Here is a 21,359-nt window from a genome sequence, read left to right on the forward strand (position 1 = left end):
GAGGGATCTGCTCACAATAAGTAAGTGTCTGTTCATCCAATTTGGGCTCAGTTGGGCATCTTCTTTGACTCTTGTTGATATCAATTTTGAAACAAAAATATCTGTTCATGGATAAGCTTATTTCAAGCTGGTATAAGGATCAATCTCTGCCCGAATCTTTACAAATTCCCTTCAATGTAAGACCTGGCAAGCTGCTTGTTCCAAGGTGCAACACCGTGCCGGTAATCTATGTGATACCCTTGTCATCTTTTAAGAGGACTACATTGAGTTACGATCACTGTAGTTCAAGACTTCTGATTACCATCTTGGAAAAATTCACCTCTGGCATGATGTTCTAAGATACCCTCATCATTCTTTAGAGGACTACATCGAATTTTGGTGTCAAATGTCCCCCCGGTTACTGGTATTTATATGCCTAAAAACCGATTTTTCAGTTGCTTCAGGTTTATCGTTGGCCTAATGACTTAATAATAACTTTGCAGAGAGGTAGTAGCAACATATCAAATTGAAGCAAAGAAATTAGGACTAAGAATCCTTGAGTTGCTTTGTGAAGGCATAGGCATCGAACACGGGTACTTTGAACACGAACTAACCAAAGATCTGCAACTAGGGGCTAACCATTATCCACCAATCCCTGAACCAAGTTTAACTCCAGGAATTCCTACATATTTTGACCCTGATCTCTTAACCATCCTACTTTAAGGACATATAAGTGGCCTTCAGGTCTTAAAAGATGGGGAAAGGATCTGTGTTGAGCCTATTCCTAATGCATTTGTAGTTAACATAGGCTACCAATTACACGTATATATATATGTGTGTGTATGTATTTGTGGGTTATTTACAGGGTCATGAAAGGCTAAATTGTCTTACCATCAAGGTCAAATGTCAATCATGATCAATGATTCAATTAATAAAAACATTTACTATATTATGATTACTTCATCAAAAAAAAAAAAAAAACAGAATAAAACAAAAGAGTCTATACATATTATTATGATTATCTTCAAGTAGTTGCAGACTCATACATCATTTTGTGGGATTAATTTATACCAATTAGTCCTTTTCTGAAAAGGACTATTCAACTTATTTTTGTCCCTGGTATACATAATCTTGTATTTTTTCAATTGTCTAAGAATCCTATATGAACCCTTTAAATTGTTACTAATATTTCCGTCATGATCATCAAAAACAAGATAAAAATCTCAAAAAAACTTCAACATTCAAGTGATGGAGAAGCTTGTTTCAAGCTGGTTCAATAATAAAACCTTACCCCAATCCTACATATTCCCCCCCGAAACAAGGCCTGGTAACCATATCATTCCTAGAAGCAATGCCATTCCGGTAATCGACCTCGGCAACGCTTCGGCTCATGACCGAACCCTCGTAGTGCAACAGATTCTAAAAGCTAGCCAAGAGTTCGGATTTTTCCAGGTCAATGGCCCTTTTTTTTCTTTAGAAAATTACAAATACTCTTATTTTTGCAAGTCAAATTCAATCATATTGTTTCTTCTTGAAAAACAGGTAATTAACCATGGAGTTTCAGAAGACTTGATGAATGACACCATGAATGTGTTCAAGGAGTTCTTCGAGTTACCGGCCGAAGACAAAGCCGACCTTTATTCTGAGGAGTTCAATAGGCCTTGCAAGCTTTACACAAGCAGTGCTAACTATGATGGTGACAAGGTTCATCTATGGCGTGATAGTTTGAGACACCCTTGTCATCCTTTAGAAGAATGCATCAAAATTTGGCCTCAGAAGCCAACTAGATATAGGTACACTTACATTCATAATTGTTATTTGGGATAATATAACTTTTTGCCCCTGAACTTGACAACACCTTTGTACCTATAATTTTTTTTCACTTTGGTCCTTGAATTTAGCAACTAAACCATTTTGGTCCCTGAACTTGAATTCCATCAAGATTTGATGATATGACTAGTGTTACAGGAATAAGACCAGATTGAACAGATTGAGAACTTATTGACATAATGGTTCGAACAAAGGAGTTGAACTGATTAACTCGAAAACTACTTGAAATTGGTAAAAATCGAAAACCGATAGTTGAAAAGGTTGAACCAGTCTAATAAAATTTATTATTTTTTAAATATTTTTAGATTTTTAATTGTTTATTTAGTTATTGTTAGTCTAATGATTTGACCGATTGAACTGATTGAATTGAGAATTGGTGGTCTGACCTATTCAACCACCGGTTCGATTATTAAAATCTTGAAAGTGGCATTCAACGGTTAGTTGCCAAGTTCAAGGGCATTAGCCCTTGTTATTTCCCCAATTCTCTTGACCTTGATTCCATTGCAGGGAAATTGTGGCTGCATATTCAATTGAAGCAAAGAAACTAGGTTCAAGAATCCTGGATTTGATTTCTGAAGGGTTGGGGCTTGATCTAGGGTACTTTGGTGATAAATTAAGTGAATCAGTTGTAATATCAGTGAACCATTATCCACCATGCCCTGATCCAAGCCTAACCCTTGGAATAGCCAAACATTGTGACCCTAGCCTCTTAACTATTTTGCTTCAAGGTGATGTGTTTGGTCTCCAAGTCCTCAATGATAGTAAATGGATTGGTGTTGAGCCTTTGCATAATGCATTTGTGGTTAACATTGGCCATCAATTAGAGGTACATTATCTTTCCACTTGTCTCAGCTCGACTTATGTTTGAATTTGATCCGAACTAACAATATGTTGGATTGGTGCATAGGTTGTTAGTAACAACAGGCTGAAGGGAGCTGAACATCGGGTGGTCACGAACTCGACGGTTGCTCGAACGACGGCCGCTATCTTTCTCAACCCGTCTGAGGATTGTATTGTAGAGCCTGCTAAATCTCTTATCAGGGCTGATGAGTCTCCGGCTTATAGGGCTTTTAAATTCAAAGAATTTTTGTATAATTATGTAACAATGGGGGGAAATTCTGAAAAAAGTTTGGAACCCTTTAAACTACATGGTTGATCAATAATGTTTAAACTATGGGCCATCTCTGCAAATTCTTCAAAGTTGGGGAGATGTATTGGGTAACAAAATCCCAAAATAGTTACTATTTAGGATCAAAAGAATAAATCCTCACTGTTTAAGTGGTCAATTGATTATGGTGTACAAGAATAGATCATTTTCACTTTTTTCTTTAACATCCCAATGCCACATTTGACAATATATACATATGCACATATAAGGGATCTGCTGAAAAAAAAAGTAATTTTTGTTCCAATTTGGGTTGGTGATTTGCAAGATAAAAAATGAGTTAAATGGTGTCGGAGTTTGACCTCTGAAGCATCCTCCAATGAGAAAAAGGCACCTCCACCACCGGCTGCTTAATAGAGGGGAAGAAGGTTTAGTCTGGAAGCTTAGTTAGTTCAATTAATTGAGAAATCAAGGTTAGTAATCATGATTTTTGTGAACCCAAGCAATTTTTTTTTATTTGGAGTGAGGTTTTTGGCTTAGACCGAATGTAGAGAGGAGCAAGGATGCTTGCTGCAAACCCTTTTTCAATTAGTTTAATTCTAATGTTAGATAGTACCATGGGTTGAACTTTTCTTGTTGAGCATGTACAACTATATGTGTGATTGCTGAAATTTGAAGTGTACAAATGGCTTGGGTGATTCGGTTTTAAGGGTCTGTCAAATAAAAGAAAATTGATGCAAAGATTTCTCAAATGTGTCAAGGAGGAGGAGGGGTACGAGACAAGAGCAAGGAGCTTCATAAGGAATGAAGCATGAGCTGAACGTTTTGGTAAGTAATTTACTTATAAATAATGTTTCTTGTATATGCTTATATATATATATGCATGATTGTTCAAGGCTGTTAATCTTGTTTAGTAAAAATGTATTCATTGTTCATGTATATGGCTTTATGTGTTATGGATAAAAGTTAGGTTAATGTTGCACCCTTCGAATTATATTGTATTCATAATTAAGAATTTTGCTAATTGGGAATGAAACATTGTAGATGTCTTGGTAAATGTGGATCTTTATTTTTGTAGACTTCTGAACTAGGAAAAGCATCACTTGAAGGAAATCCTACTTTTGCGATTATAAATATTTATATTGACCATGTCGAAACCACTTTTTATGGTTTGAAACATGGGGATCGACTTTTAAAAATAAAATAGGGAGTCGCCACCGATCTTTTATTGATGTGTGATCGGATCACCTTGAAAATAATTTTAGGTTTGCGAATTTTGAGAAAACAGGTTCGGGAGTCGATTACGCACGAGGAAGGGTTAGCACCCTCGTAACGCCCAAAATTGGTACCGAATTGATTGTTTAATGTCTTAGTGTCGAAATTTTGAAAATATTTTAAAATACGATCATTGGAAAAGGAAACTTGAATAAATTGGATGATGAGACTCACTTATTTCAAAGAAATAAATTGACACACTCAGTAAGTTAGAGTGCAACATTTTAAATCCTCGAAGTTAAATTTATCTTTTGACTTTTAAAATCTATGCATTTTGAGAAGGATATCTGATTATTTGGGTCAAATGAGAAAATCAAAACCCAGTAAGTTAGGGCTCGATTTCACAAAATTCCTAAATATCGAATATTGCATTTATTTTCATTTATTAGAGAAATCCTCGTCTCGAGAAAACAACATGTCATATCCAATGCGTTAGGACACAACGTGTCGAATTCCCGAGAATGAGCTTTTTATTCATGTTTTAATACATTTAAATTGAAAAATGATATTCGGTTATTTAAATTCAACAAGGAGAATTGAAGCCCAGTAAGTGAGGGCGCAATCCTCTTGAGAATCTTGGATACCAAATATTTGAAAACTCATGGATAAATCAATTTCGATATTTAAACCAAATACAACCCCTTAAACGAAATAAATGTGATTGAACGATAAATTAGACCCCGAGGTGATAATTCGCAAGTTAAAACGTATACTAACGAACGACAAACAATCAATAAGTACAAATGAGCAATACAAAACACATGAATACCATGATTTCATAGCACATATTATACAAACATTAACGACAATAGTAAAAATTGAATTGAAAGTTAATATAATGACATAAAAACAATACCATACATATAGAAATAACAATAATTTATCGTAAGTTAATGAGAAGATATAAAATAATATTATATGAGAGTTTTATTTATATGAAGAACTATTTAGAAAAAGCACCACAAAATATAAAGGAGAATTTTATAAATAAAATGAAATACGTTAAAATATGTACTAATAAAAAAATAATACAACATAACTTTTAGGTAATAATACTAATAATTTTAGAATAATAATGCACAATAACTTCAAAAATATGAATACATAATACATGATGAAATAAAAATAATAATGCATAATAGGTTTAAAATAATAATATGTGCTAAACTTAAAATATAGTACATAATAATATTATATGATAGATCTTACGTACAATAACTTTAAAGTAATACGAATATTAAAAATAATATTAGATTTAAAATTACCTATATAATAATGGGATAACGAATATTAAAAAGAAAATATAAAACAACTTAATAAGGGTCAAATTTTAACTTAAAGCAGAATTAAAGGTAACAAATGGAAATAAATCATAATGCGGGGGCTGAAACGAGATACGCGAATAACAGGGGGACCAAAAGGGAAATATTTCCGTCCCTCAAAACGCGGCACTTCGTTGCGGATCAAATTAAAACAAAAATGAAATAGAAGATTAAATTTAGAAAGGAAATAAAATAAAATAGGTATCGAATTAAAATACTGCGCAAAACAAGGCGGACTCGGCGCGCAATTACCCCTCCCCCTACCAAACACGCGAATCTAGCCGCAGTTGGATTGGGTCACCGGGCACAGGCCTATACGGCACCGTTTTGGAACCACATGTCAGACTTCAAACGGTGTCGTTTTGGTATTGTTATTTAAACCAAGATTTCTTTTCAAAAACATTTGCAGCATGAAAAAAAAAACTAAAATCTTTGCTAGGGTTTCTGCTTGTGATTAAGGCTAGTGGGCTTAGGGTTAAGTGATTGGGTTGGGGATATTGGGCTAGGCTAGTGCATTTGGGCCTACTTGATTTAACTGGGTTTGTAATCTGGACATTATATTTTTTTAGACCATTGTTTTATTTTATTTGATTTATTTTACTAACGGGCCGGGCAAATTTAGCCTATTACAGACCACATTCATGTTTCAATATTTATATTTGAGTTATGATTTGTTTCGGTTGTGAAACTGTGTGAATTCTTATTGTATTCGACGAAATTGAACTTAAGTTATAATAAAATGTTTAGTAAAAAAAAAACATGGAAAAACTCATGAGTGTTGAAATGATGCTTATATATAGAGTGGCATGTACAAATGATTTAGTAGGGAAATGAAGCAAGTAGGTGGCAGCCTTGCCATAATTTGAACCGTGGCCATTGAGGCCACTATAGCAACGTGGCAGCCTTGCCACCACTGAACCGTGGCAATTGAAGCCAGTATAGGAACTTGGGAGCCTTGCCATTGCTGAACCGTGGCATTTGAGGCCGCTATGGAGTCGTGGCAACTTTGCCACTATTGAACTGTGGAAATTAAGGTAATTTTTGAGGCCTTTATTTCACCGTGACAACTGTGTCAATACTGTATTTGCGGCCTTGGGGGGGGGGGGGTTCACTATTGTACCCTGGGTCTTGTCATTATAGTACAATGGCCATTGAGATCCCTACAGAACCGTGGTGGTTTGGCATCCGTTCTTAGGTTGAATAGGCCACTCTTGGATCATATTCATGCATTTAAATGTAAAATTAGTATGCTGGTTGCTTTATTTGCGATAAACACGAATAAATCCTTGGTTATGTGGAAGTTAAAACCAAAGTTCTATACAAGGAAAAAATCTCACTGTTTTAATAACCTTTTTATCTCCTTGGCATTAAATCTCTCATCCGATTCTTGAAATAAGAATAAAAATATGGTTTGGATCACTTGAGCGTGATGACTAATCTTCTTTACGTGGTTTCAGGTGGATCCGGTTTCTACTCAAAATAGATCGCTGCCAAGGAGTTGCCAGACCAAGCATGTGAGCAACAATTTTGTTATTCGGTTTGCACCCTTATAGTACTCTCGGGCCTAGTGATCAGATTCAGATGTACATACCATGTATTTATGATAGTTTTAGGTGCTGAGAGTTGGTTTTTGTTTATAAGTCGACTCACCCTTTTATAAAAAAATAAAAATAAAAATTGTTACATTTAAACTTCAACGATAGTAAGATCATATGACTAAAACTAATATTGCGCTTTTACTCCTTTTTGCCATTTTAAACTATAACAAGTAATTTTTATGCTCAAATGATATTGCTAAATCTAATGATGTTGTATTAGTATATGTTATCAACGAGTCAACCTTGTAAGGCAATAAATAGCTTAAATTTAAAATATTTACTCAAGTGGTTGGTTGTCTGGTGATTTAGGCTGTAACACAAATACTGTCCAGTTTGAGTTTTGACTCGAAATTTGAAGTTTGATACTCGGTTTGAGCTCAATCGAATATCTATTTTTAAGCTTGAGGTCAGCTCGAGATATAATCGAGCTACTCAAGCTCGAGCTCAATTAAGCTCGTTTGCTAATTTTTGTACTCAAGCTCAAACTCAATAATTAAGCTTAAAGTTAATAATATAAATTAAGAGCAATAAGGTAATTTAATAATATTAAAATATAAAATGCTTGATAAGACTCACGAGCTGTTCGAGTCGAGTATTACTAAGCTCGAATTCAACTTGACCGATAGCTCGAACTCGGCTTGATAATTACTGAATAGAGTTTAATTTTTTTTCAAGTCGAACTGAAATAGCTTGTGAGCACCGATGTCTCATTTATATTCCTAAAAATGAATATTTATAAGCCTTGTGTCACTTGCCCTAATTGGTGCCAAAATTCAACCGTTTGTACTTAAGCATCTTTCCGCATGGTTCAAAAACGGCGCCAGGGCAAGCAAGGGACTTGGGTCCTTTGCCCCCTAAAATTGGCAAATTATTTTTTGTCTCTTGAAGTTATTGAAATTATAGGTTAATTTAATGGTAAAGTTACACTTTGGCCTCACAAAGATGAAAAATATTTAATTTAATCTGTTTAAAATTCTGAAATAACAAGCATATATAAAGATAAAATTGTACTTTGACCCCCTTAAAGTCTTATAATTTAATTTTAGCTCCCTAAAGGTAAACTTCTTCTAGCTTCTTCCCTATGAAGATAGTTTCTTGCTCTTTCATGAAGGCACAAGGAAGATACTTTGCCTAAGAGCTTTTGAGCTCTGTAGGAAAAAGTCCCTTACGAGACTTTTCAAGCTTATTCTCGTTATGCTATGAGCGGATAACTTTTATGGGTCTTTTTATGATTAACTAGCCGACTCATTGATTCAATTTTTATATTTGTTTAGACTTGAACCCATTTGTATTGTCTTTGGATCTAGCACACATATTTTAAGTATAAACAATTCTCATAGCATTCAATGAGTTGGTTGAAGCAGAGACAGTGTGGGCTATTTAGGGTGACCATTATTGTAAAGTGTCAATTTACATAGCAATTATTAGCTTAGTTTTCCACTAAGAACCCTCCTTCAACTCCAACTATCCCCAATTTTTTAAAAAAAAAAAATCTATTTATGGATAAGCTTGTTTCAAGCTGGTACAATGATCAATCTTTGCCTGAATCTTACATATTCCCACCCCATGAAAGACCTGGCAAGCTACTTGTTCCTAGGTGCAACACCGTGCCGGTAATCGATCTCAGCGATACCCGAACCAATTTAGTTCACCAAATCTTGAAGGCTAGCCAAGAGTTCGGATTGTTTCAGGTTCTTCATCACCCAAAAAAAAGTAAATTAAATATCTAATTTCTTACAACTTAACTGCTTGTTCTTTAAACAGGTTGTTAACCATGGGGTTCCTCCAAATATCATGAGTGAAACCATGAGTGTTTTCCACAAGTTCTTCGAGTTACCTGCCGAAGACAAGGCAAGCCTCACCGTGTACACAAACGATCCAAAGAGATGCAAGCTGGTAACCAGCACTTTGGATTACGACCGCGAAAAGATCCACCTGTGGCGCGATGTTTTAAGACACCCTTGTCATCCGGACTGCATCGAATTTTGGCCTCGAAAGCCCCTTAGATACCGGTACTTAACGCTACGAAAGAATTTTTCGGTCTTATCACGTTTATCGTTGGCCTAATGACTTAAAATTAACTTTGCAGAGAGGTAGTAGCAGCATGTTCAATTGAAGCAAAGAAATTAGGATTACAAATCCTTGAGTTACTTTGCGAAGGCATAGGCATTGAACATGGGTACTTCGAACACGAACTAACCGAAGATCTGCTACTAAGGGCTAACCATTATCCACCATGCCCTGATCCAAGTTTAACTCTAGGAATTCCTAAACATTTTGACCCTGATATCTTAACCATCCTACTTCAAGAACATATAAGTGGCCTTCAGGTCTTAAAAGATGGGGAATGGATTGGTGTTAGGCCTATTCCTAATGCATTTGTAGTTAACATAGGCTACATATTACAGGTATGTATGTATGTATGTATGTATGTATGTATGTATGTACGTACGTACGTATGTATGTATGTATGTATGTATGTATGTATGTATGTATGTATGGGTTATTTGCAGGGTAATGAATGGCTAATTTTGTGTCATTGATTTTACATATAGGTGATCAGTAATAATAAGTTGAAGGGTGCTGAACATCGGGTGGTGACGAATTCGAGCGATCATCGGATATCGGTCGTCTTCTGTATGAATCCGGCTGGTAATAGCAATATAGAGCCTGCGAAATCTGTGGTTACTGCAACAAATCCACCACTGTGTAGAGGTTTTCAATTCAAGGAGTTCCTGGATAATTTTTATTCCATGGAAGGGGATGCTGACTTAGCTTTACAGCCTTTTAAGCTGTAAAAGGCTTAAATTAATGATTGAATGAAACAAGTTAATTTTTTGTTATTAGATTATGTTATTTTATATTTATCGGTACATTGTATTTCATATGGAATCAATATATTTTCATCTTCTTTATAGCTTGTTTGAGAACTTTGATTCCATTTTATGCTTGAATGTATATATATGTTTCCCAATTAAATGAATTAAGGTACCAATCACATAACCATAATGATTTAACCGGTTAAAGCAATCAAATTATGAGAAGTCAGAGTATATTTATAGGTATAATATAAATATAAATATATATATATATATATATATCAAAGCAAGTATAATGTAAATAAATATAAAGCATAATAAACGAAGAATCCGAACAAAACACATACATAGTTTGTATACTAAAATTCAAACACTGTTGTAACCATCTTTTAATTTGTAAATTATAATATGTACAATAATATAACTTCAAATTATCATAATTATACATTCATTTTACATTTTAAAAATGAATTAATTAATTTCATGAGTAAATATAATTATTTATTTCATATAAATGTAATTATTGATTTATGTGATTTAAGTAAAATTACGTATAAATTTAGATCATTATAATAATAAAACCCACAAACAAGATTGCATGATAAATAAATAATTTTGAAATAAACCAAGAAAATCTTCAATCCTTTTGTTGAAACTTCCGACGACTTGTTTCTATGAAACATGTTCAAGTAACAATTAGAATAATTGATTTAGAGCATGTGAAAGTATATCTTGTTTTATTTTCAATTTTAATATCATCTGTATAAGGAACGAACAAGTAAAATAGAGAAGATTAAACACATAAATATTTACGTGGAAAACTCCTCCAAAGAGGATAAAAATTATGAGTAAAGGAGGCTTCACATTTTCACTAAATGAGTAAACAAACGAGAGTACAATATAAAAAAATAAACCTAAATGTACTAAACATACAAACTCAAATCCTGAAAACAAAACCCTAACTTGAGAATAAAATTCTCCCCATGTTACCACGAAAACCCTCACCAAAATTCATCTGCGACTACATCTTGTCATCCCCAAAAGAAAAGTCATGTAGTACTATATCTTTAATTGACTCTTAATTGTCCTCTTAAAATAGAGATACAATGTCATTTTTAATAGGCTAAGATTAGAGGTCTAGTCATACTAAAATTTCCTTGGAGTAATCATAGTTTAACTGGAAAAAAAAACAGAGTTTAACTGGGAGAAGAAACTCGATTTATGTGGGGACACGTCGCAACATCCCATTTGCATCGTTCGTCGTCATAACATTGAGAAACTTCTTGTCGTGACGTCACCATCTGTTCGACCGAAAATACAAGGCATACCCCATAAAAATAATACTGATTATTTATATTAAGCAACAAATGGAGTTCGTGTTGAATATTTTTCAGGAAACTAGATTTAAAAAGAGTTTTAATTCTCTTTCATACGACAATAGTTTTTAAGAATAATAAGTTTAACTTTAACAAGGATTTCTTGTTATCTTAAACGATAAGTTATTGATAAAATTTAATTTAAGTAGGAGACTTATTAGTCATGGAACTTATCATGTTTACTTGATTAAACTTGATGAATACGACTAATGTTATCCTAAATCGAAAAAAATTAAAAGAAATAAGAAATTACCTTCTCCAAACTAGTTTAGAAGAAGAAAAAGTTGTAATACCTCGAAAATTACTAGAGTAAGAAAGTAAGATAATATAATTGATATAGTAAAATAAGAAAATAAAGTGATAAAAGGGTAATATTGAGCTATGTTAACATTGGGAAGTATATTATGACATATTAATTCAAAAAAGGATTAAATTGCAAAAGTGAGAAAAGTTTTGTTGCCCAAGAGTAAATATTCAAAATTTGAGGGGTTAAAGTGTAAATACAAAAAATTTGAAGGACCAATAGTGTAAATATTTTAAGGGTGGAACAATCTAGAAGTTAAGGAAAATGGATGAATTAGGACCAAATTGAAAAGGTGAAGAATTTTGAGGGACTAAATTGCAATTTTACCAAATTAAGTGATGACTCAAGGATGAAATTTCAAAAGATTATAAAGGAAAAATTGGTCAAATAGAGAGAGAGAGAGAATTCTAGAAGGTAATGATGATGTTTGTGATATTTTTAATTAATTAATTAGATAAATGTTATTTAATTAATATTTTATTAAGATTTTCAGTATTATTTTATTATTAAATGATTAATATAAAAGGGAGGAAAGATGATGAAAAAAATTATCATCTTTCCATGCAACCAACGTTAGAAGAGAAGAAATAAGGTTTTGTTTTCTTTACAATTTGGTCTTTTCACAAAAAATTCACTATTTTCACCTAGAAATCAAAAGAATTTCCATAGCTTCCAAGAGAGAAAAATAATAAGGAGACAATAGGGAGCTAGAATGTCAGGTTAGATTCAAGAAATAGAAGCTGGAGGAGAGAGAAAATCAAGTTAAAGATTGAAATCAATAGCACAAGGTAAGAACATCAAGATTTCAATATATTTTTAAGTTTGTTATTGTTGAAAAAACATGGAAATGATGTTATAGTAGAGTTTTCTTAAATAAAGTCTTATGTTCTTGACATATTAGTGAAGGGACATAAGTGAAATTGATGGGAAATATTATAGAGAAAGAGAATTAGTGAGTTATAAACTTAGTAATCAACATCTTGCACTAAAACAGTTTTGGACAGCAGCAGTAGGTTAACTTTCAAAAAATCACCATAAATTGTGGAAATCGAATTAGAAGATGAAAAAAATATGGAATTAAATCTTATTAAGTATAGTTTCTCATAGAAGAAACGGTGTAAGTAATGGAATTGTAAATCATGAGATATAATAAATTTTGTGAGACAAGGTCAGAATAAATTCGGGTTCCCCTGTTTTGACTTTGGAAAATCATAAAAAATTGAATAAAAATAATTAGAGGCTTAAATTTATATGTTTAAAATCCTGAATGAGTCTATTTTCAATAGAAACAAACGGAAATATCATCCAAATTCTGTACAAAGAGATAATTAATTTTTCGTGAAGAGGGGTCGGAACTGTCAAACAGTGAAACAGGAGAAACTTTAAGAAATAAACTGTACTTATTGGCTAAACCAAAAATTCTAAAAATCTTATGCTAAGAAGATATGTGAGTCTAGTTTCATAGGAATTTAGCTTATCTTAATTTAGAGTTCCGTATCTCAAGATATAAATAATTTAGTGACTATGACTCAATTGGACAGCTTTGAATTAATATATAAATAAATGGTGGAATTATTGATAATGTTACATATAAGCATATTATACATTAAGGATGTGGAATGGAGAGGAGGAGGAGGAAAATAAATGATTATTCAACTAGCATGAGTTCTCATTAAAATGGCCAATTTGCATGTTTTAGGTTCAATGACTAAATTGAATAAAAGTAATATTTTAAGGGTAAATTGGTAAAATGTCAAAAAGTGACCAAATTGCATGAAATGAATTGTTTTATTATTTAAATTAATAAATTTAATGAAATATTAATTTATATCAAGATTGGGTAGAAATTCGAGAAAAATAGTAAATTACCAAAATGTCCCTGAATTTTGGTATTTCTGCAATTTAGCCTAGTAAGTTCGTGTAACTTGAATTATATTCTTAGATGATTGAAATATATATATTGGATTGAGAAATTGATTTGAATTGTGAACATGAGAAATTGTGAATTGAATGAAATGGAAATGAAGCTTTGAATTACATGAGTAAATATCGGGTCTCGTAAGCCCTATTTGTTATGAATATAATATTTCGATGATATGTTGTAAAGAATTATAAAAGCACGTTAATAATTTAAAAGTTTTAATTCGGATGAAATTTTGTAACTCGGTTTAATACGTAAGCAAATGTATGTCTTTTAGTAATGCCTCGTACCCTATTTTGGCGTCGAATACGGGTAAGGAGTGTTACAATGTGACATCGCCTGATTTGGTCATAATGTTTAGACCGGGTTTGGGGTGTTACAAAAGCCCTTTAAAACTATTAATGCATCATTAATGAAATCACATGTTGGCATAAAGAAACATAATTAAGCCTCCAAATATAAATTTACTTTAAAAGTAGTAACTTGTTACTTGAATTCATGAACTCTTTCAATAATAATTTGTTTATAAACATTTAAATGACCTAATTCTTAATGCCTCGGTAGCGAATTCAGGGGTGACAAGGACCTGTACTCCTTAAAATAGAATTTTTTTTTATTTAAACTCATTTAAAATTTTAAATTAGTAATAGTAAAATTATATTTTAATCCTCAAAATGATAAAATCTTGATTTAACCTTCTAAAATTATAAAATATAAATTATTAAAATAATAAAATTATAATTTTATTATCATAAAAATATATAATTTAATTTCAACCCCTAACAATTTTTCTGATTTCACCACTAATATGCGTTATAAAACTAAAAAACAACCCTTCATACGAAGAAAACTTTCGCGGGTTGAAAATTTTATCATAATCCATTAAAATAAAAATTCATGTAATTTTACTCCATGCACGCATCATCAAAATCGTCATAATCTTCTGTCACTAAAACTAATAATCATTAAAAACCGTCGGATCACAAACAAAAGTTTCTATTTTTGGTCTAACTAAAATATACCCCAAATTCCCAAATCGTGACATAAAAATTGCAAAAAATAAAATAAAAATGGAAACACTATTATTAGTTAAATTATAAGACTTTCTAGAAAGAGATATTTTAGTGACGACATGGTGGATAAAGATTCATGCACTTACCTCGTCGCTGTTAAGTCACGTGGGAAGGAGTGTAGAGTACAATTGTTTGGCCAAAAACATGTTATATGCCAATACCACCATCTTATAAACTTACCTAAATTAGCCCACTTTCCTACCTATTTGAATATTTATTTTTTATATTCATTTAATATATGTAAAATAATTGAAAAAAATTTAAAAATACTATAGAGACCCTTGTATTAGGAGTAGATTGTATTTTGCTTTCTTTACTAAAAAAAGGGGGTAAATTAATTCTTGAATGTTAGATCAGAGAGCAAATTGATCATTTCTGTTAAGAACTGGTGTGACTGACAAAATAATCAAACAATTACACATAGAGTACCACATATACCTCGTTTTGACATATAAGGACCGGTTTTTAATAATAGAAATAGATGAATTTTTTATCAGGAGGACCAATATACTCTTTGATCTAACGTACAATGACTAATTTATCTATTTTTTTAGTAGAAGAGGCAAAATACAACCTGACTCCTAGAACAAGGGCTTCCATAATGCTTTTACCAAAAATAATAATTGAATATATGTATTTAATCTTTAAACTTGACAACTTTTTCCACTTAGCTCCTAAACTTTTTTAGTCCACGTTAGTTCTAGAATGTGACGCTCTGATATTGTGTCACGTCATCACCTAAAAATATTAAAATATGATGTTAATCCTTGTACTTTGAGAAAAATTGAGATTTAGTCTTATACTTAAAAAGTTAAAAATTAAGTTCTTTTACTTTTCTGACTTAAAAACCTCAATCCAATCATTAACATTGTTAGCACTTTCCATCAAAATTTATTAGCTTCGCATGTTGATTAAGTTATCTTCATATGATGTGACATATGATTGATAGAAAATAAACATGTTAAGTTAACAAATTTTGATGAAAACTATCAATGAGGATGATGATTGTACTATGATTTTAAATTAGAAAAGTAAGAGGACTTAATTTGAAGTACCATGAATAAATCTCAATTTTTTCAAAGTACAAGGACTAATGGCATATTTTAGCCCACATAAAAATTATAATTTTTAATTAGAAAATTAGGTGATGACATGACACAATCTTAGAGTTTATCGTCATCACATGGACCAAAATTGAAAAAGTTGCCAAATTCCAAGATTAATGTGGACCAAAAAGAAATTCATGGACCAAATTGAAAAGACTTACTAAGTTCAAGTAATAAAAGTTACATTATCCCGAAATGAAAAAGTACGTAAATTCATTGCAAAATGGAATTTTAATTGAATATTAGTATTTGATATTCATTTAAATTCAGTTTATATAAATAAAATTATATAAATTACTTGGAAAAAGAAAGAAAAGCAACCTCTAGCTAGCCATAGATTCAAATTTATCGACCCGACGGCCAAATTGGATTTATTGAATTCTTTTTATATTTGAAAAAGTTCTTTTAAAAACGAATATTTTTATTTTTCAATGTATCTATTGGGGCGAGCTCAGTAATTAATTTTTCATATTCTGTAGGTCCATTAATGGGTAGATATTGACCACGAGTTTTAAAACTATTGTATACCCCGAGAAAAGATCGAACCTTAACCATTGATTAAAGAGAGACCCTTGTCATCTCACTTAACTCCTATGGTTCAAATTTGTATATTTTGATGATCTATTATAATTAATTCTTTGGCATTAAACCTGTTCACGATCAAGTGATTAAATCAAATTTAGACAATTATTTATTTTCGAATTAAGTCAGTCAGATTCAAATTTTAATTTAATTTTAATTTAATATAAAATTATGCATTTTAATATTTTTAACAATAAAATTAGCTATTTTGGAAACCAAAAATCATGCTCTAAGCATTTTAATGAACTTTATGTTTAGTATTGGATTGGAAAATTTCACTTTTTTATTTCTCTTACTAATATTTGTATTTGTTTTACATATATAAATTAATTTTTTAAACAATCTCAACCCTTAAATAGGAGGATAATACGCTTCAACGCACTCGAACCCGCGTCTGCCTGTACTAACAACAATGTCCATAAAATCGAATTAAGACTTAATCGGTATATAAATCGACTATTTGATAAAGCATTTAATATGTCATCAAAGCTAAAAAGAATATGTAATTTATATTATATTACATAAAAAATATTAAATAATATCTAGTATGTAAATCTAGCACGTTTATAATTATGTTTTTTAATGATATAGTTGTTAGCCATTTAAATTTCAAATAATTATATATCAAAATAAAATCCAAGTAGTTATTTACGTTATTTTTAATATTACAATTGTATTTAATATATTATATTTATATTTATTTATAATGGAAGTGATTAAGTCTTGGTGTTTCTTCCAACTGGACTGACTTTACTTTTTACAACTTGAACAATTGATACAAAAACAAATTAAAATTGCAAAAAGAAAAACATAATTAGGGTATTTCAACATTTTAATTTTAATAATAATTTATTAAAATAATTTCTTAATTAAATACTTTTTTATAATTCATTTTATGTTTCAAATATAATTATTTTAAAAAAAATATTTTTCACCCCAAAAAGGGTGTGATAAATCTACTATATTTATAAACCATAAATGTTTTGTATTTTATTTTATTTGGTATATATATTACGTCAGACCCATTTGCTCGACTGAGTTACGTAGCCTGATAAATATGTATCATCCAGGACCACATCAACTTGCTTTCTGCTTTTCATCATTGAATTTCAATAATATTATTATTGTAATAATAGATTGCTTGGTAGATCCATCAAGCTAAGATAAGCTAGGTACAAATATAGTAACATATAATAAAAAAATAAAAATAAATTTATAATGATGTATATTGAGGAGATTTTGATGATCTCTCGTTGAGGAGTTTTTAAAGTGTCATCCGACGAGGATTAACAAATCCTCTTTAATAAAGTTCAATATTGAGCTCTAAAGTGTTTACGTCAGGTTTTATCCCTCAATTTTGTCTCCCGCTTCCATCGAAGACCTTGTTGAGTTTACGGAGAGAAAACACCTTTACTCACTATGAAAATTCACAATTCGCGTTTGGTGGAATTTGAACACATGTTCCATGGCCAGATCAAATGGTAACCTAAATTGTCCATTCAACTCCCACCAAACATAAATTATGAATTTGCATGATTGTTGAATTCCATAAATAAAATCGAGCATAAACACTCAAAACCAAACCTATTGAAAGAATCCATCAACTCTCGATGAACAATTCTTTGAAAACTTTTCCGTCACATATCAAAATCCTATAAAAATTATAATAAAAAAAATCTAATTCTCTAACGGTCTATACATCTATATATACTATCAATATTTCAAATATGACCCTGTGAATTATCGAATTATTTATTTCCGGGCATGAACATTAATCCGTTGGTCACCGCAGACCGGCGGTAAAGTAAATGAAAGATGTCAAAAGTTGATGGGGATATATAAACCAGTCGTGATCGAGGGCTTACTAAATAAATTATATATATAAAAATAATAGTTTATTTTAGAAGAATAAATATTAGAATGTCTAGTCTAGGAGCAGACCACGTACGATGAATCCATTGAAGGTGGGGTAAACTAGTACTGCCAAATCTTTTTCGAGGTCTAATCCTTTTCCAACCATTAGTAATCGGTTTGGGATAAAAAGCTACGACAAATTGCTTTATCATATCAATTTTTAATGATCATATGAATGGATTAAATTAAATCTCAATGTAACCTTTCAAAACTTTTTTTTGTCATTATTTATTTAAATAAATTATATGTAAAGAAAAAATTGATTTATGGACCCTTTTCACCATATCATCCATGATCATTTTTCAGTTATTTAATGATATTTCAGCAATTTTTATGTCATTAACACATAATTTTGATAATCTTTTAACCCTGAACACCAAATCCTAATCCAAAATATTGAATCTTAAACCCTAAAGGTTAGGGGTTTTAGAGATTAGAATTTAAGATTCGAGGATCGAGGTTCGAAGTTCGGAGTTCAAGATAAAAATCAGGTACCAATGACATGAGAAATTTTATAAAAAAAATCTATACATAATTAGAAAGGAATCATAGATGATGTAATAAAAAAAAGTCCAAAAAATAATTTCTAAAAGCAAATGCTAACTCACATTAATTAAAATTTGAAATTTACATTCATATATATTTGAATTGGGCCTCTGATTTTAATTTGAATGTTGAGAGTGATATCAAATTTTAATTGACTACTTGATTCTTATGTGGTTTCTAGGTAATTTTCTCCAAGGGATAAGTCTCATTCTAGTTTCTAAATTTAGTTGTTTTCTAACAAATGCCTTTTATTTAACACCATTAAGATTTGATAATATGATATTTTGACCTTATGCCACATCATCACTTAATTTTTAGAATTTATGTATATTAATTTCTTATAAAATATTTTTAAAAGAAATGATGATTTAATGTAATTTTAAATTAATGTATCATCACATATTAACATCGTTAAAAATGGATAAAATTTACGACAAGATATAAATTTAAGTACCAACTTAAATAATAATAAAACTTAAAAACCCTAAAAACTTTTTTTTTCTGTAGGACATTTGATTTTTATCTTTTGTTTTATCCAACAGCGGTGTCAGCCTTCAAGTTGGCTATTACCCACATTTTTCTCCCACCCACCCTTATTTTGTTCTTCTTCTCATTCGCTCCACATGTCTTTTTCATTTTCAGTTTGTAGATCTATTTTATGAGTATCTTTATTAGTTCATAAGTTGTGATGGACAAATGGCACCTGTCATTTACTAAAACTCCACCGGCCACCAGTAATTTTTCTTGAAAAGTGGGTGGCTCTGTGTCAGCTCTTAATATGCTTCTATTTTGAGAGTATTTCAGAATAATAAATGATTTCACGAGTCGATTTGGACTAGTGTTGTCTTAAGTTTTATGTGTTTTTTGTTTGTTTTTCCATTGTTTAATAAGTTTTTAGTTTTAGAAGTTTTTGTTTGCTCTTGTAGCACGTTTTTTATTCTTGCTTATGCATTTAACCTTAGTTTTACAAGTGATTTTAGGGATGATTTTGTTGTCGTCCTCTCGAGTTTGGCGAATGCTCGATTCTTTTGTCGATTTTTGCTTGCCGCTTTGAACCATCTGGGGTTGATTTTCTTATCGTATTAAGTGCTTGCAATCACTCCAAATATGCCGTGCTTGAGTTTTGATAAAGCCAATTGTCAACGTGTCATGATGTTCTATTGATGCTAAGGCTAAAGCTTTTGTTGTGTTGATGGAGCTTGTCCTTCACCATCTACGACGAATGTTTGTTATTTTTCCCCTGAATTGTATGGTTCCATTCATTGAATGAATTAATGAATTTACTTTTAACAAAAAAGTACCAACTTAAATCGAAAAAAAAAAACATTAAATACCGACTTGAGCATGTAACTTGTCATTTAAAAAATATATATTACTTTTAAAAAGAATTGGATGGCAAAGTAGAAGCCTACGAACTTTGATATTTCGGGTTGAAGTCCCACTTTTACCTATATTTATTTTGGATTTAAATTTTACCTTGTTTGAGTTTTGTCTAGATTTATTTACATTTTAGTTATATTTTGTACGGTTAAAAGCTCTTGTACTAAGAATCAAATTGCATTTTTCTCACTTTACTCAAAAAATGAATAAATTAGTCATTGTATGTTAGACCAAAGAGCAAACTGGTCATTCTGTTAAAAATTTCATTAATTTCTACTATTAAAAATTGGCTCTGCACGTGTACCTATCTAATTGTTTTGTAAACCAAGCCAGTTTTTAAAAGTAATTTAAAATGGATGAAACTTTTAACATATTGGACTAATTTGCTTTTTGATTTAACGTACAAAGGCTAATTTGTCTATTTTTTTAGTAAAAGAGAAAATGTAATATGATTCTTAGTACAGAGGCCTCCATGATAATTTTACCTATGTTGTAGTCATTCGATTTTAGTTATAATTACTCGAACATGTATTATTTGTAATTGTATATATACTTATAAAGTTGTTAAAAAAACTTGGATAAAGCAATAAATCAGGGGTGTAGCTAGGGGGTTGGCAAGGGCCTCGGGTCCTCCTAAAATGAATTTTTTTTATTTAGACTCTTTAAAATTTTAAATTAGTAAAGGTAAAATTTCACTTTGGTCCCTAAAAATATAAAATTTTGATTTAATCCTTTAAAAATTATAAAAATATATACTATTAAAATAGTAAAATTACATTTTACTATTGTAAAATTATAATTTAATTTCGCCACTTAAAAAAGTTTTATGGTTTTGACAATAATATGATTATTTTCAAAGATTAAACCTAATTTAATCCAAAAAGTTGATAATATGAAGAGCTTAAACGTTTTAAGAAACCCGAATATTTCTAAATATATGATAGTTTAGGGAGGCTGAATGTGGACCATAATATATATTCTTCAATGAAACTACGACGGAAAGCACGCCCTGATCTTAGTCTTTTCTTGCATGAATATTGACTTTCTTTTTTCATCTTTAGGATAAGTGAGTTTCCTTTGTTAAATTGTGTTGTAAGTCCTTGTATTTTGATAAAATTTGAGATTTAATCCTTATACTCAAAAAGTTAAAAATTAAATCCTCCTTGTTAAGAGTGGGTAGGCTCCTTTGGGAGAAGTTTTTGAAGTGTCGTTTGCTGGGCAACCAACCG

General features: G+C 31.0%; 2 protein-coding genes across 2 annotated transcripts; both read left to right on the forward strand.

The window, feature by feature from the left end:
• Positions 1–1,169: 1,169 nt before the first annotated feature.
• LOC105792304 (hyoscyamine 6-dioxygenase) lies at positions 1,170–3,141 on the forward strand. The gene is made up of 4 exons (XM_012620813.2): positions 1,170–1,431; positions 1,522–1,772; positions 2,317–2,635; positions 2,717–3,141. The coding sequence occupies exons 1-4, from the start codon at positions 1,228–1,230 to the stop codon at positions 2,963–2,965; spliced, it is 1,023 nt and encodes a 340-aa protein (XP_012476267.1). The 5' UTR covers positions 1,170–1,227; the 3' UTR covers positions 2,966–3,141.
• A 5,360-nt stretch (positions 3,142–8,501) lies between these two features.
• On the forward strand, positions 8,502–10,024 carry LOC105792306 (hyoscyamine 6-dioxygenase). Its single transcript, XM_012620815.2, has 4 exons — positions 8,502–8,800; positions 8,874–9,121; positions 9,199–9,517; positions 9,665–10,024. The coding sequence occupies exons 1-4, from the start codon at positions 8,609–8,611 to the stop codon at positions 9,905–9,907; spliced, it is 1,002 nt and encodes a 333-aa protein (XP_012476269.1). The 5' UTR covers positions 8,502–8,608; the 3' UTR covers positions 9,908–10,024.
• Positions 10,025–21,359: the final 11,335 nt, after the last annotated feature.

The sequence above is a fragment of the Gossypium raimondii genome, chromosome 8 (genome assembly GCF_025698545.1).
Source record: "Gossypium raimondii isolate GPD5lz chromosome 8, ASM2569854v1, whole genome shotgun sequence".
Classification (NCBI taxonomy): Eukaryota; Viridiplantae; Streptophyta; class Magnoliopsida; order Malvales; family Malvaceae; genus Gossypium; species Gossypium raimondii.